We start from the raw sequence: 17,607 nt of genomic DNA, 5'->3' as shown, positions 1-17,607 counted from the left end.
GTTGACTTTGTGGATTGTACAAATTATAGGACCATGCAGAGATCTCTGTGACCTTTTGTTTCCAATAGAGAATGAATGTTATATTTATGTAATAATAATATGCATGCTTATCTGAAAGACCTTAAGCATTAGATATTTTATTTGGTGTCAATAATAATGAGAAGCACTGACAATGAAGTCCAGAAATACAGAAATAAATGAAACAGGACAGACTGGGTAACAAACAATCTTTGTTAATTTGCAATGCAAGTATCCAATAGCCGGTTTGTATATCTTAAATATTAGGAAGAGTGATGTCCAATATGAGACAACTGTTGACTGGAAGTGCCTAACTTGCAGATGATCTTGCCCCATAGGGCGGCCCAATGGCTCCTGGGAAATGGAGAATAGAGGAATGCTACCTTGTTTCACAAAGTCATTTAAAAAATGCATCTATCTTGATTCCCCTCACCTATCAGCGCTTCAGGCTATCTTAATTGCTGCAGTACAACCTGATCTTTTTGTCTCTCTCCCTTCTACTTTTTCTGCACCGATTTGTAAATAAATAAACTGGCTCCTTGCATTCTCCAGAATTCAATTCAAATTGCTCACCCTTACCTACAAACTCCTCAGTACTACCCCTCAAATGTCATCTCCAAGTATTCCTCCACTTACCCTACTAACTATAACCTGTTCCTGGCATCTGGTAATCACCTCTCTCTCCCACCTACAGTATAAGACTACTTCAGTGCCAGTGGCTGCATTTCCAATCAGGTACTACTCCTGTCCCACAGTCTTTACAACTTTAAACTTTTCCTGAAAAACCATCTTCTTATTACAACTTACCCTACTCCAATGCAGCTTACTCTACTCCTGCCTATACTACCTACATTAATGCATCTTCACACCTACCCTATTCCCACTTATACTACCCACACTGATGCACCCTGACAGCTTTCCTTCTCCCACCTATACTACCCACACTAATCCTCACACCTGCTCTACTCCCACCTATACTACCCACACTAATACATCCTCACATCTACCCAACTCCCACCTGTACTACCCACACTATTACATCCTCACACCTGCTCTACTCCCACCTATACTACCCACACTAATACATCCTCACATCTACCCAACTCCCACCTACACTACCCACACTATTATATCCTCACACCTACTCTACTCCCACCTATACTACACACATTAATGCACCCTCACACCTAACCTACTCCCACCTATACTGCCCACACTATTACATCCTCACACTTGCTCTACTCCCACCTATACTCCCACATATACTACCCACACTAATACATCCTCACATCTACCCTACTCCCACCTCTACTCCCACCTATACTACCCACGCTATTATATCCTCACATCTACCCTACTCCCACCTATACTACCCACACTATTACATCCTCAAATATGCTCTACTCCCACCTATACTACTCACATTAATGCACCCTCACACCTATCCTACTCCCACCTATACTACTCACATTAATGCACCCTCACACCTATCCTACTCCCAACTATACTACCCATACTAATGCAACCTTACACCTACCCCACACCCTCTTACACTGCCCATACTGATGCACCTTTACACCTACCCTACACCCTCTTACACTGCCCATACTGATGCACCTTTACACCTACCCTACACCCTCTTACACTGCCCATACTGATGCACCTTTACACCTACCCTACACCCTCTTACACTGCCTATACTGATGCACTCTTACCTACCCTACACCATCTTACACTGCCCATACTGATGCACCCTTACACCTACCCTACACCATCTTACACTGTCCATACTGATGCACCCTTACACCTACCCTACACTCTCTTACACTGCCCATACTGATGCACCCTTACACCTACCCTACACCATCTTACACTGTCCATACTGATGCACCCTTTCACCTACCCTACACCATCTTACACTGCCCATACTGATGCACCCTTACATCTACCCTACACCCTCTTACACTACCCATACTGATGCACCCTTACACCTACCCTACACCATCTTACACTGTCCATACTGATGCACCCTTTCACCTACCCTACACCATCTTACACTGCCCATACTGATGCACCCTTACATCTACCCTACACCCTCTTACACTACCCATACTGATGCACCCTTACACCTACCCTACACCCTCTTACACTGCCCATACTGATGCACCCTTACACCAACCCTACACCATCTTACACTGCCCATACTGATGCACCCTTACACCAACCCTACACCATCTTACACTGTCCATACTGATGCACCCTTACACCTACCCTACCCATCTTACACTGCCTATACTGATGCACCCTTACACCAACCCTACACCATCTTACACTGTCCATACTGATGCACCCTTACACCTACCCTACACTCTCTTACACTGCCCATACTGGCACCCTTACACCTACCCTACACCCTCTTACACTACCCATACTGATGCACCCTTACACCTACCCTACACCATCTTACACTGCCTATACTGATGCACCCTTACACCAGCCCTACACCATCTTACACTGTCCATACTGATGCACCCTTACACCTACCTTACACTCTCTTACACTGCCCATACTGGCACCCTTACACCTACCCTACACCCTCTTACGCTACCCATACTGATGCACCCTTACACCTACCCTACACCATCTTACACTGTCCATACTGATGCACCCTTACACCAACCCTACACCATCTTACACTGTCCATACAGATGCACCCTTACACCTACCCTACACTCTCTTACACTGCCCATACTGGCACCCTTACACCTACCCTACACCCTGTTACACTACCCATACTGATGCACCCTTACACCTACCCTACACCCTCTTACACTACCCATACTGATGCACCCTTACACCTACCCTACATTCTCTTACACTGCCCATACTGATGCACCCTTACACCTACCCTACACCATCTTACTCTGTCCATACTGTTGCACCCTTACACCTACCCTACACCATCTTACACTGTCCATACTGATGCACCCTTACACCTACCCTACACCATCTTACACTGTCCATACTGATGCACCCTTACACCTACCCTACACCATCTTACACTGCCCATACTGGCACCCTTACACCAACCCTACACCATCTTACACTGTCCATACTGATGCACCCTTACACCTACCCTACACTCTCTTACACTGCCCATACTGGCACCCTTACACCTACCCTACACCCTCTTACACTACCCATACTGATGCACCCTTACACCTACCCTACACCATCTTACACTGCCTATACTGATGCACCCTTACACCAACCCTACACCATCTTACACTGTCCATACTGATGCACCCTTACACCTACCCTACACTCTCTTACACTGCCCATACTGGCACCCTTACACGTACCCTACACCCTCTTACACTACCCATACTGATGCACCCTTACACCTACCCTACACCCTCTTACACTACCCATACTGATGCACCCTTACACCTACCCTACATTCTCTTACACTGCCCATACTGATGCACCCTTACAACTGTCCCACTCTTCAGTCACATTTGTTTCTCTTTTATCAGAATTTTTTTTGCCTTACCTGTATTTCCATATTTCATCTGTGTTGCCTGCAGCTTGATGCCAGGGACAAAGCCAACCTGGTTCAAATGGATCAAGGAAGGGAAGTCAACATTAAGCTTAATGGCCAAAATTTTGTAAGGATCTTAAGGCTGACATTTAATAATTGATAGAATTTTGATCAGTGGCCTGAGGGCCTGATTCAGAGACGGACGCTCTGCAAGAGCGCTTGCTCTGAATCAGGTTTTTTTTTGGAGCGGCCTCCTGACCACTCGCATAGCTGTGGGTGACCACCCACAGCTATAGCGAGAGGCCAGGTTGATGGTCGCAATGGTCAAGACCATCGCAACCATCGGGCTTGCGACGAGACCCTTGTGGTAGGGTCTCGTGGCTGCAAGCCCTAGAGAGCTTCTGGCTCTAATAGAGCTGGAAGCTCTCCCACTGACATCACCATCGACAGCTCGCCCCCTTTGGTGCGAGACCCGGAGCGACGGAGCTCCCGGCTCCGTCATGCGCATGCCCAGTGGGCAAACATTGACCCGGTTGCGAGCGCTCAGCGCTTGCGACCGGGTCTGAATCAGGCCCTGAGTCTGAGAAAGAAACAAAGTGTAGGCATATGCTCATATACTCATGCACAGTACGCAACAATCGAGCAATTGCGTGTGTATAAGCAACTGCGTTCCTTGCTGAATCAGGCCCTATGAGCAGATTTAGGTAGTTGTGACTGCCACCTTTCCCTGTCCTAATTGGCCATGCCACCATACTATGCCGATGCTGCAACCAGTGATCTCACGAATGCCACTTGACACTAGGCCCTTAACATATTGCTCTCAATGACTGACAGCAGGAATTTGGGAAAGGATCAAGGAATAATGGGTAAAAGAAGATAGACAATGGGAATTGTTTTGCATGGTGAACTCTGTCAGTGGACTCATTAATTTCTTAATAGTGACATTAGACAAAAACAAAGGTAACATTTTTTAAAATAGTGTTAGCTTTTCTTTGACATGCAGCACTGTGGAGTTGGCATTTAACTAAACCAGTATTTACGAACCAGCTATATCACTGTGATTTCAGCCGCAGTGATGTCACAGGTTTTTAGTGAATTTATAAGTTGCATTTTCATAAATATTGGTTTAGACCACAAAATGGCTACTTCCACTGTGTAGATGACAGGTGCATTTTCAGGCGAGCGGCTGAGATGACGACAGATCCTTGAACGAGGCATGCGTCAGACACAACTACTTGTTAGCTGTCAGGAGATTTAGTCAGAGGGGTTGCTGATGTGTCAGGGCAATGCAGTAATAGTAGTAGAAGGAGAGGATAATGTATATTTTCAGCCCTAGGTCCTGTCTACTTTACAAAGTCCAAACAAAGTAGGAAGCATTAAAGTTTATGAGAGACTTTGCTGATTAAGGGCACGAATACACTGGCTTTAGTATTGTGTGTTCAATGCTTGTAAGCCTCATTATCACACATTACTTCTTATAGTCCAAACAATAATGTAAGCAAATACATAGTACAGGCACTAACTTCAATTGTTGGGTTGAGCATTCATGAGCATTAGCCTTCCCACAATATAACTGAGTTCTACAGGGTGTTCATTAAGTACATAGGGCCTGATTCTGAGTAGTACACAAGCCTGATGGTTTGCGTACTACTCTGATTGTGAGAGACTTGCGTATACGCACAGGATCTGTACTTTACATGTGCAGGTCTCCCTCTGCGAGATCTCTCACAGTTCCCCAAAGCCTCAGCCTGATTGACAGGCTGCTGCCATTTGGGGGCAGGCTGCTATTGCAGAAAACAGGAGCATGTTGCCCTCATTTGTTAGGAGTGCCGAGGCCATGGCCTGCTATTACCCATGGAGACGTCCTGGCCTTGGTTACGGAGCTGGAAGGGGTAATCTGAGTTACCTCGGGGCATACTTGCCTACACTAACGGAAGTCGCGGGATGCTCCCTATTTTTCGGGTAGCTTCCTGCACCCCTGAAAGTGTAGGCAGATCCCCCGCATCCTGGATAGGAAGACTGTACTAGGAATTCACGGGTCCATTGGGAGGGGATGGGGCTAAAATGACGCAAATTGTGTCATTTAGCCTCACCGCTCCTCACGGACTTGCGAATAGCGGTATTTTACTGTAGTGGGGCGGGGCTTAATGACGTGTACAGTTCGGCCCCGCCCCCCGAATATGTTTGCAGAATCTCCTTCCTCGGCTGCTCCCGGGTTGGGGTTCTGTAAAGTCAGCAAGTAGGCCTCAGGGTTACTCAGATTGCCGATGGTCACACATAAGTTCCGATACTGCGTCTTAGGATTCAGCACTCGTATCTGCGATGCAGTCAGGACGCTTTATTTACACCAGACGCTTCCTGCTGCATTTGCATATGAGTTGTATGGTATTGCACAGCCGCTTCCCTGTACCTGTGCAATACCAAACAACACTGAGTCAGACCTATAGTACATTATGCTAGGTTGTTGTTAAGGCACTGTTAAAAGCGAAGAGCACAATGATTTGTCAGTGCGAAGGCCATATACAGGGCAGTGACTGTGCCGTCCCCTCTAACTTCCGCCCTGGGCAGCGGCACCTCTTGCACACTATTTACGACCATGAGCCCTAAGTATAATTGTGTACTCCAAAAGTTTTTGACGTTCAAGAGAGCAGGACACCCTCCTGGACCCCACCCATTTCCCTAATGAAGTGGGTGGAACGGGGGCTTCACAGCGAGATGTCCTCATGGCACAGCCAGTTGGGTCTTTATGCCAATATTTGCTGGTGCAAAGACATGCTGATACTTATCACATCACAACATCTCCTGCAATTACTACTTGTAGCTCCCCGGGCGGGGGGGGGGGGTAAATTCCCAAATGTTGCCACGTAAGGCCCTAAGTGTTGTGTAAGTGAAAAAGTTGAAAACGTATGATCATGAAGTATGCTAGCAATTTTGAATCACCGCTTCTTTTGATATTGGGGAACACATTGGAGTTGTACAGTATATGCATTAAGGGGGCACTAAGCCTGAAGTTGACTTATTTTAAAGAGCTACTAATAGGATACATGTGCAGCTGATTGCAGGCTCCAGGACTGTGGCCTAGTCGCCCATGGGCATGCTTTGCACTTGGCTCGGCTGTCCTCTCTTCCTACCAGATTTATTGCCACATGCCATACTTGCCTTCTCTCCCAGAATGGTCGGGAGGTTCCCGGAAAAGTAGGAAAGTCTCCTGCATCTTCCTCCACCGCCCTCAACCCGGGTGTTCCCCCTCCATCCGCTCTCACCCCCCCCCTGCAGCTGCCCTCTTAGCTGACCTCGCCAAAGAGTTGGTAAGTACGCTACATTCACTAGAGGCTCCTGCCTCCGCTACATGTGCCGAGGGAAATATATCCCAGCTTCCCAGTATTCGGGATAGCATATGTAACACAACAGTATCACAATAAAATGTGAAGGATATGAACTTTAAAAATAAAGTGGACGGAGAGAACATATCAACCAATCAGCTTCCAACTGTCATTTTACAGGCTGTGTTTGAAAAATTACAGTTAGGAGCTGAGTGGTTTGTACATTATCTCTCCAAACTTTGACATAGTTTTAAGTGGACCAGCCACTGGGTTCTTTTAGTTTTGCTTTGCCACGTAGTGGCTTGCAGGGCCGCCATCAGGGGGGGACTGCCGGAACTGGAGTCCCAGGCCCACACAGACAGTGAGGGAAGGGCCCGCCGCCCGCTCCTACACCTTCCCTCTGTGCCGGGCCCGTTCGTTGTCTGCCATGCTGCAACAGACACAGGTTGTCTCCCACTGCCTGGTCCGATACAAACACACTGGATGTCAGGCTGCGGACCTCCATTCGGGCAGCATTTAGCCCATTTGAGCATCTGCGCATGTGCATAAGCAGGGCTGTAGTGAGGATGCTCCAGCCCAGCTTCTCTGCCCAACCAACTGCCTTCAGGTGTCGGACTACTTACAAATACACGCTGCTCCCTTCTCCCTGCTAGCCTCCTTCCTCTGGCGATGATGACAGCGCTACACCATCTTGGGACCCCAAGAAGACAATGGGCCAGAAGTAGGCTGGCTGCTGGAGCTCAGCTGCCTAAGTAGGAATGTTGGGGCCCAGGAGGACTGAGCAGAACCCAGACCACCCATTAGCATATATATATATATATATATATATATATATATTGGACCACATTGACTGACACTCACAGGAACATATTCCCAGGTGTTAAACACCTTAGCCCTGACATTAAGTTTTAGTCCAAAGCTTTATCTGTATTGTCGGAGCCACTTATAGCGCGATTTATTGATGTGAATAAGTCCTAAAATTGCCGCCTGCCCTGATATAGATTATAGATATATATATATATATATTGTGATAGGAGCACTGGAGAAGTTAGGGATGGCGTGTATATGTGTCCCAGATTCCTGTAATATGTATTTTAACCCCCCCGGAAAAGTCTGTTTTACAAACAGATCTGAGTGTCGGCTCTTGGTAAAAGCCAGAGAATGGGTCCTGGGGGTGTGGAAGTGAGAGAGAAGGGAGGGCTCCATCCACAGGGCCGTTTCAGGTGTTAGGCCTTTCAGCCTGAGAGCAGGCTAATTAGGGATTACACCTGGAAGTGGCTCAGTATAGCTGTTTAAGAGTTTTGATGCAGTGTCTCACACACCCTGGGGAGGACAGACACTGAGGTTTATTCAGAGACCCTGGGACCTGTTGAAAGCGCTGTGTTTGTGGTGAGGCAGTAGGCCTTGCCACTTGTAGAGAGGAAATTACCTGTCTAGTCAGTGCCCAGCCGGGCTACGATTTATTTTATGTTTGGTTTATTTGACTATTGGTGTTGCACAATAAAAACTGGTGCTGACCAGCTTGCACGAAAACCCACGACTGGAGTGTTGTTTCCTGGCTGCTGTGTGTAAGGAGGTGTCCATCTACCCCAGGAGAAGGAACCCCTACCCCGATCATATCACTATATGATCACTATATACCATCCTGCAGTTGCCAGGCTCAATTAGGGAGTTTCCCTTCCCCTCCACAGACAGACCCACCCCCATTAGGGCTGCTTTAAGAAATTTCCTGGAAGGGTAGGGGGGGCCTGCCTATTATATCAGTCCCAGGCCCCACAATTTCTGATGGCAGCCCTGGTGGCTTGTATACCTGGCAGAAAGCCTTTTTTCCAACGCACAGTGCTGTCTCCTGAGCAGGCCCTTACAGCAGTAGACTTATGTAAAGGAAGCCAACTTTGGAACGATTAGTTCTATCTTGGCTTCCCAATCAAGCTGTTGGGCTGGCTTATTGTCACAGTCTGGTGATGGGCTGAAGAAAGCCTGCCTGGGAGAGGTCATACTGCTGGTTCAAATGCTCTTTCCCATGTGATTTTTTTACACTCTATATTTAAAAATTGTGTGAATGTAATGGGCAGTAACCCTCCAATTAGAAGATAAAGCTTCTATTTCAGCAGGTCTTTTCTGTCTTATTGGAAACTCCTTTCTTTAACTGAATTGCATCTTCGTGATGGTGCCATCACACCGATCTCCTTACCTTACTGTGACTGTCTATAAACTGGGTATTGCCTTTACTCTGTATGACTGAAGCAAGGAGTGGTGCAGTGGATGTGGGGAATAATGAAAGGAAAATGCAATGAAAAGTCATAATCTAATGATCTATATATACATTTTTTAATATAATGCATACGGTTCAGTGTTACATGTCACCAGGAGCGATAGAAATTGTAAAATTAATAATGTTCTTTTTAACATTATTTTAATCATTTATTTATAAAGTATTATACTATATCACTTTAGAACAGAGCACATATCTATAGGAATACAGGAAATAATGGTCACATACAATGATAGTAATACAGGAAATAAAGGTCACATACAATGAAAGCAAAACAGAAAATAAAGGTCATATACAATGATAGCAATACAGGAAATAAAGGTCACATACCAAGATAGTAATACAGGAAATAAAGGTCACATACAATGATAGCAATACAGGAAATAAAGGTCACATACAATGATAGCAATACAGGAAATAAAGGTCACATACAATGAGAGCAATACAGGAAAAGAAGGTCAAATACACAGATAACACAGGAAATGAAGCACACATGCAGTTATTGAAACAAAAGTAATAAGCAAGTGTATGTTATAAGCAATGAAGTAACAACATATCAGTCTTCAGCAGTGTATTATGTTAGCCATTTTGTATATGTTCTAATTTTAGAGTCCTTAAATGATTTAACATTTTGAACCATGTTAACTAAAAGCGGGGCTGGATTATGTAATTGTAGTCTATAGGGGGAAATTCTTGGTGCCACCCACAAACCACACCTCTTTTACACAGAATTAACAACATTAATTGAATAGAGGTTAACAAAAAGAGAGAGACAGAGAGAGAAAGGAAGGTGTGGTTATAATAAGGCAATGCTGTCACAGTATGATTTGCCTGCTCATCTAGATGAACTCAGTACAGCGGCCCATAACTATGTTATACCCCTTTTACATCGGAGCTAAAACCCGGGTTTTTGAAGGGTTAACCCGGGCAGCTCCCTGGTGTAAAAGGGGAGAGGTTTGGATCGCCGGGCCGAGTGACCCGGCAATCCAACCCAGGTAACTAGCAGGGTTTAACACGGGCGTAGCCCGTGAAACCCTGCTATGGGAACAGCGCACTTCGGGTCACGATGACCTGGAGTGCGCTGCTAGCCGGCCGATTGGTCCGGATTCAGTGGCGCTTGGAGATTACGTCATCTCCAAGCGACCACTTTCACTCCGCAAAAGCCGGGTCTATGCAGACCCGACTCCGGTGTGAGCGGCGCTGACTCGGGAATATCTTGAGTCGGCGCCGGCAAAATTCCGGGTCTGATCCGGATAGGAACTTTGTTCCAACTCCGGGTCAGACCCGGAGTTTAGGTGTAAAAGGGGTATCAGTAAAATGTAATGGTGTGTCATTAGGTGGGTGTGTAGTACAGATGTGTCTACATACACCTATGCTCAAATCCGTCGCAATCCGTCGCTCCGGGTCTCGCACCAAAGGGGGCGTGCTGTCGATGTTGAGTGACAGCACGCCCCCTTTGGTGGGCGGGCCGGGGGGGTAGCTGCCCAGACGGAGGCGTTCCCATGAGAACGCCTACCGTTTGGGGGCGGCCCCACTGACATCACAAGTGATGTCAGTGGGAGAGCTTTCGGCTCTGTTAGAGCCGAAAGCTCTCTGGGGCTTGCGGCCACGAGACCCTACCACAAGGGTCTCGTCGCAAGCCCGATGGTCGCGATGGTCTGTCAGAGCGTCCGGCTCTGAATCAGGGCCACAGTCCCAAGTATTCATGCTGGTTACTTTTCAGAATTCTGTCTCTCTGTTTGGTCTGTGCCTCTATAACATCCTCTGTTGGGTTCCATTTACTCAATTAATTTATTTGTGTCACCTTGTCTAGTTCTTATACAGTGCCTTGCAAATGTATTCACCCCCCTTGGTTTTTTACCTTTTTTGTTAATTACAACCTGTAATTTTTTTAATTTTTTTTCTAAATTTTATGTGATGGATCTACACAAAATAGTCTAATTTGGTGAAGTGAAATGAGAAAAATGTATATATAACCGAATCTTTATAAATACAATTCTGAAAATTGGTATGTGCAGATGTAATCACCCCCTTTGCTACGAAGCCCCTCAAAAGTTGAGGTGCAACCAATTACCTTCAGAAGTCACATAATTAGTGAAATGAAGTCCACCTGTGTGAAATCTAAGTGTCACATGATCTGTTAATATAAACACACCTTTTCTGAAAGGCCCCAAAGGCTGCAACACCACTAAGCAAGAGGCATCACACAAGTCAGGGACAAAGTTGTTGAGAAGTACAATTCTGGGTTGGGATATAAAAAAATATCCAATTCTTGGATGATCCCCTGGAGCACCATCAAATCCATCATCATCAAATAGAAAGAACATGGTACCACAACAAACCTGCCAAGAGAGGGCCGCCCACCAAAACTCACAGCCCGGACAAGGAGGGCATTAATCAGAGAGGCAGCACAGAGACCAAAGGTAACCCTGAAGGAGCTGCAGAGTTCCACAGCAGAGACTGGTGTATCTGTGCATGTGACCACAATAAGCCGTACACTCCATAGAGCTGGGCTTTATGGAAGAGTGGCCAGAAAAAGGCCATTACTTAGTGATAAAAATAAGTAGACACGATTTGAGTTTGCCAAAAGGCATGTGGGCGACTCCCCAAATGTATGGAGGAAGGTGCTCTGGTCAGATGAGACTAAAATTGAACTTTTCTGCCACCAAGGAAAATGCTATGTCTGGCGCAAATCCAACACATCCCATCACCCCACGAACACCATCCCCACAGTGAAACATGGTGGTTGCAGCATCATGCTGTGGGGATATTTTTCAGCAGCAGGGACTGGGAAACTGATTTGAGTCGAGGGAAAGATGGATGGTGCTAAATACAGGGATATTCTTGAGTAAAACCTGTTTCAGTCTGCCTGTGATTTGAGACTGGGACGTAGGTTCACCTTCCAGCAGGACAATGACCCGAAGCATACTGCTATAGCAACACTCGAGTGGTTTAAGGGGAAACATTTAAATGTGTTGGAATGGCCTAATCAAAGCCAAGATCTGTGGTCAGACTTGAAGATTGCTGTTCACAAGCGGAAACCATCCAACATGAAGGAGCTGGAACAGTTTTGCCTTAAGAAATGGGCAAAAATCCCAGGGGCAAGATGTGGCAAGCTCATAGAGACTTATCCAAAGCGACTTGCAGCTGTAATTGCCGCAAAAGGTGGCTCGACAAAGTACTGACTTTAGGGGGGCGAGTAGTTATGGACGCTGAAGTTTTCTGTTATGTTGTCCTAAATGTTGTTTGATTCACAATATAAAAAAAAACACAACTTCACAGTTGTAGGCATGTTCTGTGAATGAAATGATGCACACCTTCACACAATCCATTGTAATTCCAGGTTGTGAGGCAACAAAACATGAAAAATGCAAAGGGGCGTGAATACTTTTGCAAGGCACTGTATACTTAACTGTGCATAGTTTGCCAAGTCTAGTGGTGCATACACATGGACAGATTTTTCTTCAGATCAGAACGATAACGATTTTAAAAATCGTTCATATATGACATGTGTGCAACGATGAACGATGCGCGATGCGCGTTCCTGTTTGTCAGATAACGATATCTGACATCTGATGTGTTTGCAGTCAGTTTTGGATGATTTCCATTCATTTTAATGCAGTCAAAAATCGTTCAATCGTTCAGTCATTCAGTCGTTCATCTGACATATCTGACCGTGTGTATGCCCCTTAAGATGCCAAATATAGGCTGTGCTGCATCCGGACTTGTTTTTTAGATCTATGACTGATCACATCTATAGATCACAATGATGTATTCTCTTTTAATTATAATCATTAGAAAATTGCAACATTTGCATTATAACAGTAAGAATAAGTAGTATATAAGTTGGTACAGTAGTATAGCATAAGGTTCCAGTGAGACTGTCACCGGGATCCATGGTATATGGCTTGGTACATAAACCTATAGGTGTATAAGGCACAATCCTTCCTTCCTGTTATTTGCTACCAATGTGCCGGCATCCAGAATCCTATTGCTAACATAGAGCGTGCTATGCTGAGAGAGTCTGCTGACTGTTACATAAAAATATGATAGGAATGAGCTTTGCATATCAGGATTCAGTTCCATGTGTACACTACAGAGTGACATGTCTTAGGATCTCCAGATGCCTTGTAATTCCTTGCATCAGCAAAAGATGCATAGGGATATACATTCTAAGATTTCAAACCTGCTTGTAATTAGTTTTTTAGGAAGTAAATAAGAGTCAGACTGCATAATACATTGAACATTGCTAGACAGCCTGTCATGCTAAATAAACCTGCATCTCAGTTACAAATCACTCACATCTCTTATGTTTCTTTCAGTGATATATTTGATGCCATGTTCCCTGTCAATCACATTGCTGGCGAAACTGTGATACAGCAAGGTAAGAATGACATAAATGGGCTGCTTTCATTAACCATGAGTGCACAGAACCTTCAGTCTTGCTCTCTTTGGGCCTGATGCGGAGATGAATGCAATGCAGATGTTTATGCATATGAGCGATTATCGGTGATCTGCGCATGCTTCAAGTGTCATATTCATTGTCGCTTGCAGTGAGGATTTATTTGCAAAGTGATTGACAGGTAGGGGCTGTTTGTGGGTGGCAATGGCGGGGGAGGGGGGTGACTGAGGCGCACCTGTATTGAGACCATTTTTGGGGTGTGTATCAGCATGCGACTGTGACCGGTATGCAGTTAAAAATGGCCTCGGCGTCCCAGTTTCCGCTGCCATATAGCGTGACCATAGGGTTGCCCAGAAGGCCGATAATAGACTGATCCGCGACCAATGTCTTTGTGGTTTTGGATTTGCGAAGCCTCTGATGGGCGTCTCCATAGAAATCCAGCCAGCTGTGACATTTGCATATTTCCGCACAGCCACAGTGTATAAATGTACAGCAGCTGTGGTGTTAGCGTCCATCTCTGAATCAGAACCTTTGTACATAGCCATACCTGCATTGTGGGCTGTCAGATGAGATTCCCAACATTCCCTACTGTTCCCTTTCTTTTTTTCCTTGTTTTATTTTTACTTACCTTAAATAAATTGAGAATAAAGAATGAAAATACTACAGACATGTAACACGTAAACATGAAGTTGGACATAAGTCTACAGTAATTGCTCTTGTGTTGTGTGTACAGAACTAAATATACAGTCTATGCAGAGTGTGCACCACTGTGGTCGGATAACCATTGGTATCTGTCCTTATCATTGCTGCACATTTGTACTGTTTCTGTCCCTGGTGCAAAAGATCACTCTGAAAACAGATACAATTAGCTGTATACACAACTCTGCATAGCCCCCAGTGCCATCAATATGCCCTCACTGTACTTAGCCTACATGTTAACACCCTATTACCACAAAGTTATGCCCCTTTAACCACGAGGGGAGATGTGACTGATCTACACAAGACTTGATTCGGCCGTGTATATGTGCGCTCAGCTCTGGGGTATGTGCAAAAACGCAAAAGCTTGTCCACAAAGATTGACTTGCATTCAGCTATGCCTGAGCCCCAATAGGTTTATTTAATGAAGTGTCTTTAGTTAATTTGAACACTGCCTTGATTAATCCCATACACATTGCTAATGAATACAAAATAATATAAGCACTTTGGGCTCTATTTATTAACATTATTTTTACTAAAATAAAGTGAAAAAGGGTGTTTTCACACCCTTTTCACATTATTTTAGTATCACCTATAGTTATTACAGGGCAATTGGAGTAGAATTCTTAAAATTCTACTCCAACCCCTAAGTATCACTTATTTTTAGTAAGCAGATCGCATTTCCCATGATTGTAAAGGGGAAATGTGATCCGACCAAAGTTACTAAAAATAAATAGTAAAAAAATATTGGGGAAAGCCCTGTGATGATAATGCCACCTGGAGGTGGCGTTATCCAGGGTCTCCCCCGGTACCCGGCCTCCTACTCTTCTCTAACGGGCAGAGCAGAGCCGGGAGTCAGTCCCAGTAATCAGTTGTGTGGTCTAAACAGACCGCAAGCTGATTACTGTAAAAAAAAAGGAAAAAAAATTGTCAAAAAATGTTTTTACTTACCTGACTCCAGGGACCGGTGGTCGGGGCTCCGGTGATGTTCTCCCTCCGGTCAGCTGGAATCCCAAAGTGCACTGCGGCCCGGTCATCAGGTGATCGGGTCCCAGTGCAGTATGGGAGATCACCTGACCGGAGGCATGGAGGACATCACCGGAGGCCCGGATCATGCAGGTAAGTGTAATTAAGGGAGAGGGAGGGTCGTGGGGGGGAGAGGGGGGTCGCGGAGGGTCCGCAATTGTGGGGGGGCAGAGCTTAGCACCGGGGAGGGTGGCAGCGGCGGCCGGTCGGCGCATGCGTGGGCACTTTGTCACTGTTTTTTGCGAAAATACCGTGACTAGTGTGCGGATGGGATTCGCAGGGACAGATCTTTATCGCAAGCTCTGTCCCTGCAAGGGATTTGTAGTAAATCCCTGTGATATTGCCTAAATTTGCAATGCAAATTCAGTCGATAATATCACTCTACAATCTGCATTCAATATGCGGATTGTAGTAAATAGAGCCTTTTGAGACTATATAACTTTTATGACACATATAAGAGCTTACACACATTTCTCTACTCCATATCTCTACCTATGCATTAACCTAATACTCAATGACAACCACTCAACACAGAAATTACCTGGGATCTAGGTTTAACCTTATGCTTTGGACAGTCCTGTATCCTGTCTCGATGGAGCTGGATGTCCAGTCAGACATGCTGTTTTATTAAAATGTCTCTTATAGAATAGAATATACCATGGCTATTAAATGTAGACCAGGTCTGTGCAAATATTCTACCATGTAGACTAGGGAAGATCATATTTACTGTAGTTCACCCTGACCCAGTTGGGTTTACAGGCAATGGATAAGATTGACCTGATCCACAATAAAAGTTCTCAGGCTCTTCCTGTCCTTGTGCCTTAGATGATGGAGAAGCCGTTCCATCGAGATTCCTGGCCACACATGCAATAAAACTCTATACCACGTGGGTATGTGAGGCAACCTCAGCAGAGGCAAATCTGCCTTATATCTCACCACCTCTTTTACTCTCGACATTAACAATGGCACAGGCAGAGAATTCTGCTTATCTCACCTCATATTTGCAATTATGGTGGAGTCTTTCACATCCAGAATAAGAACTAACGTGGATGTTACATAATTAAAATTGTCTCTTGATTGAATAAAGTACACAGACACTTTATACTAGTACAGATACATTTTAATTGTAATTCAAACTCTGTCGTGCTAATTATAATATTTAGGAGTTCACTCAACTAGATGGCACAAATAGTTGTATGATATCTATTCTCCGAGAATATCCTGGAGAGTCACAAACTTTTTTGAGTTCCCCTTGGGCCCCTATGAGAGTAACCCGTCCTCTGCCATTGACCATTGATGATTTTGCAACCATTGATAGTCTATTGGCGATGGCAAGTGTTTTTGCCATCATTGGCGGGCCATTGATGCTGCACCATCAATGTCATCAAACATCTGCAGTGGCGGCCCCAAAGTCTGCACATACACAGCCATCAATGATTAAATCGTCCATTTTTTTTTTGCCGATTGTTAAAAAAAAATAATTGATGTTAGAGCCATTGATGGCCATCACTACTGTCCTCTTGCTCAGTGAAGTAGGTGGGATGGGGCATGATTTCACAATTTGCAGCACATTTCTTTGTTAACCCCACCCTTAAATTGCTATGCTCCCCCACACTGGCTCCCTGCACTTCTCCCTCTGAGATTCCCAGGGGGCAGCAGCAAAAGTAGGTAACTATGAACTAAGGGCCTGATTCAGACCCACTCGCGAGCGGCTGTCCGCTCGCAAGTGGGTCGATGTTCTGCACTGAGCTTGCGCACGACGGAGGGAGCTCCGTCGTGCGCATGCGCCAGACGCGACGAGCGAAGGACTTTCCTTCGCTCGTTGTGTCTGATCAAAGGGGGCGTGCTGTCGATGTTGATTGACAGCACGCCCCCTTTGGTGGGCGTGCCTCCCTGATGGGGGCGTTCCCATGGGAACGCCTCCCGTCAGAAGCCGGCCCACTGACATCACTAGTGATGTCAGTGGGAGTGATTTTGGCTCTGATAGAGCCAAAATCACTCCGGGCCTTGCGGTTGAAAACCTCAACCACAGGCTCCGGCTCGCAGTTTCGATGGTCGCGATGGTCAAGACCATCGCGGCGATCAAACTGCACGCTCGTATAGGCTGTGGGTGGTGACCCACAGCTATACGAGCATCCAGGAGGACGCTCCATAGTTATGGAGGACTGCCCTCATTCAGAGCGTGCGCTCTGCTCAGAGCGTATGGCTCTGAATGAGGGCCTAACTTCCTATCTCTTTTGGAAACTTTGAAATCTGACTTAAATAACTGGAAAGGCCTCTAGATTTCCTGGGTTGGTTGCACCACTTCAGTAAAAATGTCGTACCA

The 17,607-nt window shown here is 45.6% G+C and overlaps 1 protein-coding gene across 1 annotated transcript in view; it reads left to right on the top strand.

The window, feature by feature from the left end:
- Window positions 1-17,607, top strand: part of PRKAR1B (protein kinase cAMP-dependent type I regulatory subunit beta) — a 246,294-nt gene that overhangs the window by 121,611 nt on the left and 107,076 nt on the right. The window contains exon 5 of the mRNA XM_088451867.1: window positions 13,480-13,541. Coding sequence (XP_088307993.1) covers window positions 13,480-13,541 — 62 coding nt within the window. The remainder of the gene's footprint in view (window positions 1-13,479; window positions 13,542-17,607) is intronic.

Source organism: Taudactylus pleione, unplaced genomic scaffold (genome assembly GCF_031769625.1).
Source record: "Taudactylus pleione unplaced genomic scaffold, aTauple2 ptg000032l, whole genome shotgun sequence".
Taxonomy (NCBI): domain Eukaryota; kingdom Metazoa; phylum Chordata; class Amphibia; order Anura; family Myobatrachidae; genus Taudactylus; species Taudactylus pleione.
The sequence above is the reverse complement of the archived record's forward strand: the minus strand, read 5'-3'. Positions and strand labels throughout refer to the sequence as shown.